The 10,046-nt window shown below is 41.0% G+C and overlaps 1 protein-coding gene and 1 long non-coding RNA gene across 2 annotated transcripts; both read right to left on the bottom strand.

Annotated features, from left to right (window-relative positions):
* Window positions 1-127: 127 nt before the first annotated feature.
* On the bottom strand, window positions 128-634 carry LOC147473260 (uncharacterized). The gene has a single exon (XM_086587664.1). The coding sequence runs from the start codon at window positions 632-634 to the stop codon at window positions 128-130; it is 507 nt and encodes a 168-aa protein (XP_086443790.1).
* An 8,383-nt stretch (window positions 635-9,017) lies between these two features.
* Window positions 9,018-9,524, bottom strand: LOC147473261 (uncharacterized). The gene is made up of 3 exons (XR_015210505.1): window positions 9,464-9,524; window positions 9,252-9,386; window positions 9,018-9,149 (listed from the first exon to the last, which is right to left on the bottom strand). It is a non-coding gene; the product is annotated as an uncharacterized LOC147473261 (long non-coding RNA).
* Window positions 9,525-10,046: the final 522 nt, after the last annotated feature.

The raw sequence follows: 10,046 nt of genomic DNA on the forward strand, positions 1-10,046 counted from the left end.
CAACCGTGGGAATCTCCTCATGTAGATGAAAACTTAATAATCTCCAAACTGCTCCGGTGGGCCAATGTATCTCGCATCCAAGTATTGTTGGATCTCATCCAACTCATTCAACACTATTGTTGTCATGTCATGCCCTTTTAAATATATACTTGTGAATGTATTTAACACAACGGATCCCAGCACAAACTTCGACATTAATATGGCAGTTGAACATCTTAGAAAGATAAGGATTATAAGGAACAACATCCCTGTTATCAACTGTATGCCCCCTCACAATATATGATCTACCATTGTCACGACGACGGTAGATAAGATATCCATCTTTATCCATGGTGGTAGCATCTGCAAAAGTTCGGGGACTACCATTTACCATGCACGGAGAGTTAGGATTATTTAGTCCACATGGACCATGAACCATACATGTGAGGACAGTCTGAAATAACTCAGGTTCGTTTTCTGGATCAGGAAACTCTGCACATACAATGCGATCAACTTGAGCAGGTATACGGATCTTGTCGGAATGTCGGAGATATATAAGTGCATACATATGGGGCAACCCGCGTTTCTGGAACTCAATGGTGTAAACATGTGCAACGGCAGTACCAAGCACACCTTTCTTTTTAATTTCATTCATCAAGGCCCTTCGCTTTAGTGCTGTTTGGTGCAGTTTGGTGGATTTGGTCGATGAGTTGCAGTTTGGTGCTCAGACAATGCCTCAACAACTTCGTCCTAGTGCGGATTTGCAGTCATTGTGAGAAATATATCAGGATGCTTATTGTAACGTGTGATGGCCATTGAATCCTGAAAAATTTCAAACATGTGCCTAGGGCTGCCGAGACAAGATGCTGGTAAGACCACTCGTCTTCCAATCTGGTTTGGGTCGAAAGCTTCAGCTGCAACATCAGTGATACCTTGATAAAGTTCAGCCCGAAGCTTGTCTTGCTGTAGCATATAATATCTCATTTTGTTCTGTTCAGTCACTGCCCATCCATCCACCAGAAACTCTTGAAACAGTTTGTGCCCGCCAGAAGATTGCAGAATATTCTCCGTATGCTTCAAATATCCGATAAGAGTAGAAATCCATCTGTGTCAATCGGTCATTAGTATTGGAACGCCTCATATCAGGTGACCACCCAAGCTCTCCATAAGGAAACATTAGCACATAATGCAAAGGCAAGTAAGCTGGATGACATTCACTGATCTGCATGAATTCTTGCCCTCCTTTAAGATATATCACAATATCCCTCATATTATCCCGCTCGCTGCCATCCCTAGGTAAAATGATAGCAATCTCATCTGCGGTTGGCAAGTTATAACGACGTCTGTCTCTAGTAGCACTGTAATGCAAATAAGCAGGTACATTGAAGTTCTCACCATGTTGAAGAGAGGCAGATCTAAGAACATCGTATGTGTGGCGAAAAGTAGCAGAGAAACAATTATACTGGAGCATAGTTGCATGAATTATCTTCAGAACATCTGTGTTCAAACGGGGATTACGAAGTTGACGTATATCCAATGCAGCACTGGGATCATATATGTAAAGCTGAGAGTAAGTTGGCTGCCGCCCAGTGTCAGGAATTAGAGATCCAGTTCTATGACGCAACTGACCATGTATAGTAAAAGGCCTTGGACCTCGTCTAGTAAAGACACGCTCATTTCCTCTAAGGCTCGTAAATGCGAAAGCTTGGTTGTATTGTCTCATGTACTTCCGAAATGACTTTGACTTGCGATCATTTCCATCATATAAAGCTTTAAGGGCTGGAGGTAATGGCCGTAGTGGAGGCAATTCGACTTTCCCTTGCAAACAACAAGTCCCGAATCGAGGACGTGATAATGATGAATCTTTTAGTCGTTCATCCATCCAATGGAGTGCATTACAAAATGGACACTGAACATCCATTCTCCCCAAGGAGTGTCTTCCTTGTTCAATCAGACGGTTAGAAAAATATTGTCAACTTCGGTCTTCATCATCACTTATGTCAGCATTATTAGCGAGAAATTGACGGTCAAAATCATTATGGTGAAACTCCTCACAATATTGTGCAGGATCCCCAAATGGTTGTTGTCTGCAAGATTTTTTTTTTTTTTTTTTTTTTAACTAGGGGTTAAGGATACCCCGACCTTTTATTTAATGGCAACCTCGCAAAATACGGTTTCCTTCTTATCCCCTTGATCAGTTCATCAAGTTTTTATCCATAGGAGGAATAAAGTACATAGTTTCATTTACACGTTTCTACTTACTTTTGCTAGATAGTCGGCAGCTTGATTTCCTCCCTAAATACATGCTTAAAATTTACATATACAAACTTTGAGACCACTTTTTGTAATCAAGCAAGAAAACAAGTTTCTGCAGTACCAAGGAGGCTCTTCTTTGAAGCTCAAAATCTGAATGGTTCTCATAGAATCCGATTGCACTTGTAGCCGCTGAATGTTCAATTCCGCAGTACCTTCCAACCCTTTCAGCACTCCAAGAAGCTCCTGATAGAGCACCGACTGTCTTGCCGAACTGCCACCGAAAAGCCATCAAAGACATCACCATTACGATCTCTCAAAGACGCCCCATAGCTAGCACTTCCTGCCTGTACCGAACCATCTGCATTCAGTGTTGGTAGCTCTTCCTCTGCTCTGTTCCATTTTACCCATGTCTCCTCCACTCGCGTGTAGTTTACTCCAATTCCTAACGATCTCAAAATCCTCTTTGTTGCCTCGTCTTCCTTCATTGTTTTCATCGACTTACCCAAATAGATTTTCATGTTATTCAATACCTTCAAACTCACATCATCACCGATCTAAACCTCTGTTTTTTAGTCTCCGTTCCTCTCTGTCCAGATTGCTCGAATCGCCACAAGAAATCATAGCCCGTATGATCTCATTTGCCACCGTGGAGCTACGACAAATCCGATTAAGTAGTACCATTCATTGTGAGAAGATTTTACCATTTCCGCAGCCCCATAGCTATTTTGAAGTTTCTCCATACCACCGTGAATACTTTCGCAATCAAAGAAGAGATGGCCCGAAGCTTTCCTCATGTCCGTCACAGAGACAAAGACTTTGATATTTCTATCACCTTCTTTTTCATCGGTCGATTCAGGGGTAAGGCCCCCGAAACGAAAGCCGGTAGTAAAGGAATGTTTAGGTACCGAAAACTTCCCCATACAATCTTGTACCATTTTACCTTGTTTCGACATTTTTTTAGTGCCGCATATCTTTGAAAAAATCGTGAAATGCCCCCAGACCGTTGGAGTCCATGTGATCCGGTCTTTTTCGGTGTGAGAATTTATCTCGGTTTCCATAATCCATTTCTTGACTTCACAACTGGAAGATCGCCTATAGTTCTCGCCAACCCCCATCGGTGATCGCCGCCACGACCTTTGCATCGTCGTACTACATGGCCAAGGAGGTGTCTCACTGTTCATATTTGATAAGAGGCCCCGAGCACCATGGGTCATGCCGTAGCTAGTCTCCTCTCCTTTAGCTATACAAGACCTTACAAACCTCCAAGCAACATCCCGATGCTCCATCACACCTCTCCAAACCCAAGAGCAATCTCGAGGGGTCTTCATGGTCCAAAAATTTCCTCGTTTTATATGATTATCCCATGACCATCTAACCCACAAACACTCATGTTTCTTTGCAATTTTGAAAACCAACCCACAAGAAGCGCTTTTATTCCAAATCCTTGGGTCCAATATTCCCAGTCCTCCTTGATCTTTATCAAGCCCGGATCGTCCCATGACTAGCATGATGCATCTTTCTAGCCATATTTGATCCCGCCAAATGAATGAATCTATTACATATCTTTGCTACTCTATCAAGTATCGCTTCTCGAAGGATCTAACGTTTGGGCCAATACTGACAGGAAAGATGAAAGGACGGACTTAACCAACCTGAACTCTACCCTTTCTGTTTAGATCTTTGTTCTTCCAGTTTGAAATCCGAAATGTGATCTTCTCTATGAGGGGCAAGCATTCCCGTGATACCTAATCTCGAGGCGGTAAGAGTAGCCCCAGGTAGGTAACAAAAGTGGAGTTACTAGAGAGATGTGCATGGCTGCAGCTAGCTCGAGTCCTTCTTCCACGCATATACTTCCAAAGGAGAAGTGTTGTCTTTTCATTGCTTAGATGTAATCCCATTTGCTTGAGAGAACGTGTTCGGGATATCTTTGATAGCCATGACCAGACTCCATGTTGCCTTTGCGAAAAAAGAAGGGCGTCGTCCCGCAAAAACGTAGATGGGATATGGCCAGCTTCTTGCACTTTGAGTGGGCTTTTATTCTGTTCGACTGGAGCCCTTGATTTAGAGAAGCACTTAAGACCTCCATGACAAGCACAAAGAGGTATGGCGAAATAGGGTCCCCCTGTCGCAGCCCTCTCTTACCTTCAAAATACCCTTCAGGCGACCCATTTACCATAACAGAGTACCACGGAGATGCGTAGCACATAAGCAGCCATTCAATGAACACAGGGGGGAACTGAAACTTTTGTAAAATGGCCTCAAGAGCATGCCACGACCACGTAATCATAGGCTTTCTTTATGTCCAAATTTCATAGCACACCTTTCGGCCTTGCTTTCTCGCGTAGCCCCTTAGTAGCTCATGAGCTATCGGAAGATTATCTTGGATAGTTCTTCCCGAATAAACGCTGATTGGGAGCAAGAAACCAATGAGGAGATACAAGTCTTCATTCTCATTGGTTAGCACTTTAGACACACATTTGTATATGGTATTACAAAGATGCAATGGGTCTAAAAGAGGCAACACTCGATGCATTTCTCACTTTAGGAATAAGACAAAGGAAAGTGGAGTTTATACCTCCCTCCATCCTTTTATGGAGAAAAATGTGTTTGATCGCTCTTTTGAAGTCTTCTCAACAAGAGCCCGGCTTTCCTTGAAGAAATAAGCATTAAACCCATCCGCCCCGGTGCTTTGTTATCCTCGAACCCAAACAAGGCTTCTTTGATCTCAATATCAGTAATAGGTGATGCCAAGAACTACCTCATCTCAAGAGAAACCTCCTCCATATTCAAACTATTTAGATATCCGACATCACATGAAGCCGTGGAGGTAACCCCAAGAAGCTCCGAGTAATATTCCACAAACGCCTCCGCTACCTGTTCTTTTCCTTCTCTTTTTACCCCCTGCGCATCAGTAATTTCCCAAACATGTTTTTTGGTCATCCTCTCCTTTAGAGCATTGAAGACGTATCCACTACATTTATCACCAAAGCATAACCACTCAATGTCAGTTTTGTGCAACATGTCAGCTTCCTCAAGTCTGATCAGAAAACAGAGTTTTCCTCTTATTTCATACTCTTGGGCACTCAGAGTACAATCAAGCGGATTTTTATGTAAGTTCTCTTGAACTACCTTCCTTCAGTTTCTTTCTTGTCTCTTCCACCAACATGGGATGTCAACTGCAAGATTTCTTCGCCCCCTTTCGTGAATCGCCTTCAAGCTCTTGAGCTTTTGTTAACATGTAATCGGGGTTTCCATGATCTTCTATTTCCCAAAGACACTTTTAGCTTAACTCTCAAAGTCTTGATGGAGCATCCGTGGTTGCGTAATCTAAAAGGTGGGTGGCTTCTGATAGAGTTGTGGAAAGATATCACCATAGGACAGTGATCGGATAGTCCTTGAAGTGAGCATTCCACCTTTGTAGCCAATCTTAACGAGGACCAAGCTGCATTGACAAGACACCTGTCGATTTTTGACCATTTCCTCATGTGGTCGCCTCCGCTGTTCCAAGTATAAAAGCATCCCATTGCTGCATGATCAAAAAGTCCAGCTACATTCAGGCATGTTGCAAAGGGCTGCGTTTCTCTCGGATGAACAGCTCTGTCTCCTATTCTCTCATGCGCAAACAAAACGTTATTGAAGTCCCCCATTACACACCATGGGCCATGAATTCCTATGCTGATTGCCTTTAACTCCTCCCACAAAATTAGTCTATCCTGACTATTATTACTTCCATAAACCATAGTTAAGCAAAAGGAAAGTCCATATTGCAGTAACGTAACTTTACAGTGAATAAATTGGGAGCCTTCCACTTCCTTTTGGACAGCTACAAAGCTACTATCCCACGTAAGCCAAATTCTACCTCGTTCATCACTCGAGTAGTTGTGGACGACCTCCCAATTTGGGCAGGCTATATCAACAATTTTCAAGTACTTGTCCATCTTCACTTTAGTTTCCAAAAACCCCATACACCTAATCTCGTTATCCAAAATAAACTGGCACATCTGTTTGGCTTTTAACCCATCATTCATACCCCTTACATTCCAGCTGCAAATTTTCATCATTAGCGAGTCAGATTACCGGTTATTCCGCTTACCACTCCCTTTTTGTCGACCCTTTCCTCTCTTCCCATTATTTACTTGCTGCTCTATAGTTTTCTTCCTCTGGGCTCTAGTTTGAACAAATTGTTCCCTCTCAGAATCACTTGTAAGTTCCTCGAGAAACGCTTTGAATCTCCAAAAGTTAAGTTCTCGCATCCGACAAATCATCATCTTCAAGACACGCAAGCTCTTCAAAAATATTCCTTCAAAGACAAAAACCGGTCGCTTGAGAATTCGTGTCTACTCGTTGGGTAGGGGTTTGGACCACTACCACCGCCTTTCGTCCTCATTGTTTATTTCAAAGTCTGCATTCCACCCTTCCCCGGTGCGATCAAGTTTATGTTTCTTTGTGCCGCCCTTCACTAGTGATTGCTTGGGCTTGCCGCCATACCACTAGCTGCATACTAGACCCACTTCGCCATCTGTTTCCTCATTTTCTGTTGCTCCCACTACCCCGAAGTTCCAATGGTCGCTCTGCGATTGTTGTTGTTGCTGTTTCAAGATTTTCTGCACCAACCGCCGCCTCGAGGATTCCCGGTTCAAATTCTCTCACTGTTTCTATACCTTCATTTGTTTCTCTCGATAATTCTGCCCTTCTGCCTTGCACTGGACGCCTTTGCACCCAAACTCTAGTGGTTCTACCAGCACACTTTCCAGCTTCATGCCCAAATTTATTACAAGTAGTACATGACAGCGGCTTCCATGGATATTCTAGTGGGATAGTAACCTCACGATTTCCTACTTTCACATTTATGACTTCCTTGTATTCATAGTTGTCTGCAAGATAAATAATTGTATATATTTAGACAAAGGTGCTATTTTTTTGGTATTCCAATTTCAATAAGTGTGAAGAAGTATACCGCAAATTTCGGTTAGTTGATGATGATGTAGAAGCTGCATTTGTCGAATGTGATGTTGGATGGACAAAGGATGAGGTAGAAGACCTACAGATTCTGCGCGATCTTGAAGAAACTTGTGATGTTAGGGTCGGATCTTATGGTTTTCTTTGAAACTATAAACCAAACCACAAAGAACCAAGAGAAAGATGTAATAAACCAATGACTAACCTTGCATTTTGGTGAGATGGTGTTGGTACAAAGTTCTCATTGGTTGAATGTGGAATTGCATGAGGTAAGGATACGGAAGCGTAAGAGATACATGTACTACAATGAAACTTGCACAGTGTGAGTTATATATAGATTTTGATTAAGGAAAATCGCTAAGTGAAGTACTCACGTGTTGTTTTGATCCGATGAATCAGCATGGGCACTTGATGTGACACGTTCTTCAGGGAGCATAAATAGCCTTACAGGATTAAGGAATGATAGAGATTTCCGAAAAGACTCTGAAGAAGAAAGACGTCGGTATGGTGTTACATGAGGTGTAACTGGACTATTATGTGTTTGATGCTTATCAGCTTGAAGTGGAGTTTGTGGAAGTGAATAAGAGCCATTCAATGTTGAACTCATCAGTTGGTGGTCAATGACATGACGTGTGACTACTTGTGCACCTTGGATGGTGAAGTTTGTGCTACCAATTAGGTTAGTGCTCCTTTCTCTTTCCCTTCGAGCACGTTGTCCTAGTATTCTATTTGTTATCTGCACCTAATTATAAGTATAATCAATCGAATAGATTGGGAGAAAGAGGAATGCATGGATGATAGCAAAGATGGTAGTTAGTATTAAAATTAGAAAACGTGAAATGTAAAGATGGATGACCACATGCAACACAGTTGGTGGGTAAATATTATACATATAAGTAGGCATTAAATGGAAGTTATTAAATGGCGATGAATTTACTACAATTATAGTGTACAAAAACACCTTTTTGACAATGCATGAGCAATGCATTTTAATTAAAGCTTTTCTTACATGAGAACCGGATGGCGGGAGAAGTGCTTGATGCTAGTCAGCTTGAAGTGGAGTTTGTGGAAGTGAAGGAGAGCCATTCAATGTTGAAGCCATCAGTTGGTGGTCAATGACATGACAGTTGCCAATTAGTTTAGTGCTCCTTTCTCTTTCCCTTCGAGCACGCTGTCCTAGCATTCTATTTGTTATCTGCACCTAATTATAAGTACAACCGAATAGTAAAAATATGAATGCATGGATAATAGCAAATATGGCAGTTAGTATTAAAATTAGAAAACGTGGAATGTAAAGATATGAATAAAGTAGTCAAGGATAATAAGTGATCGAAGACCCAAAAATAAAAGCAAATTGTAAATGAATAGATGGATGACCACATGCAACACGCTTAGTGGGTAAATATTATACATTTATACATATAAGCTAGCATTAAATGGCAGTGAATTTACTACGATTATAGTGTACAAAAACACCTTTTGGATAATGCATGAGCAATTATAGTATTACATTTTAATTAAAACTCATCTTACATGAGAACCGGATGGCGGAGATGAGATAGAGGAACACTATCCGATGGGCTGCATTTATAAAGCAAAAGAAGAAATAAGACAATGCAATATACATAAGCAACAAAAGTAGAAAAATAATTCGCAAGTAAGGAAATGAGATTCATAAAGTCGGTATATTAAATGGCGAAGGAAAACACCTTATGGACACGATACATCAGCCATTACATTTTTTTTAACCGGATGGCGGAGATTAGATAGAGGACATTTATAAAACAAAAGAATAAATAAAAGGCAATGCAAGCGAAATACACGGAAGCCAAGAGGCGGTTGAAGATTGAGCCTATCTTGGGGGGCAACAAAGACATGTTTGTTTTGGTTTGAAGGTTCCTTAAAAAGGAGTCCATAGGGCGTTTTCCTTTGTCAAGAATTGGTCGCGTAGGAAGCTATAAATATTTGAAAGAGAGTTCAAAAATGTGATGTGAAACCAATAAGAGTGTTAGGACAATTTGGGTAACTCAAAGTATGTTAATCGAAGTTATCAATACCTGGGGGCGAGCAGGTCGTTGAGGAGTAGGTGGCTGAAGGTAGAGTCCATCTTGAACTGGAACATAAATATTGTTTTTCTTGTTCGAAGGATCCTTATAAGGGTCCATTGGACGTTTGCCCTTATCTATGGGATCCTGTAGAAACAAATAGAAATAGATACTCAATAAAACCTACAGAAACAAACATAAAAAGATAGGTGGGGATAACATACCATTGAAAGTCGAATCTGCAATGAAAAAGGGTTCCTAAAAAAAAGACAAAGCAGTAGTGATTATTTTGCATGTAAAGGTAGTAGTACTTCGGTGTAAACACAGATAAAAATTAGGTGGCAATAAATAAAACAAAGGGGATTTAAAAAAGTAGAGGGTAGCTGACGGTAGTAAACCACGAGCAGTGATTATTTCGCATGTAAAGGCAGTAGTAGGGTTTCGCATGTAAACACAGATAAAAATTAGGTGGCAGTAAATAAACAAAAGGGATTAAAAAAAATTAGACGGTAGTAAACCACGCCGAAATTTTAAAAAAAAACAAAAACAAATGAGAAATAAAAATCAGACGATAGCAAGCGGAAGTAAATTAGACCACATATATAAAAGTACCACATATATGTTAATGCCAACCATTGGCTCAATAACCTCCCACTAACTTCCATGAACAAACTTTTAGCTTATTCACACTCCTAAAGCCCAAAGATGGGCACTGCTAAAATTTTGAAGAGGCTTTTACATAAACTTGCGACTTACAACCCCTCTGAGCAGACACTTAAATGCATTCAAAACATGATTCTAAACTGG

Source organism: Coptis chinensis, unplaced genomic scaffold, assembly GCF_015680905.1.
Source record: "Coptis chinensis isolate HL-2020 unplaced genomic scaffold, ASM1568090v1 utg3028_pilon_pilon, whole genome shotgun sequence".
In the NCBI taxonomy this organism is placed as follows: domain Eukaryota; kingdom Viridiplantae; phylum Streptophyta; class Magnoliopsida; order Ranunculales; family Ranunculaceae; genus Coptis; species Coptis chinensis.

Excerpts from the sequence above, each read along its gene's own strand:
- LOC147473260 (XM_086587664.1), bottom strand. The coding sequence starts at position 634 with ATGAATGAAATTAAAAAGAAAGGTGTGCTTGGTACTGCCGTTGCACAT.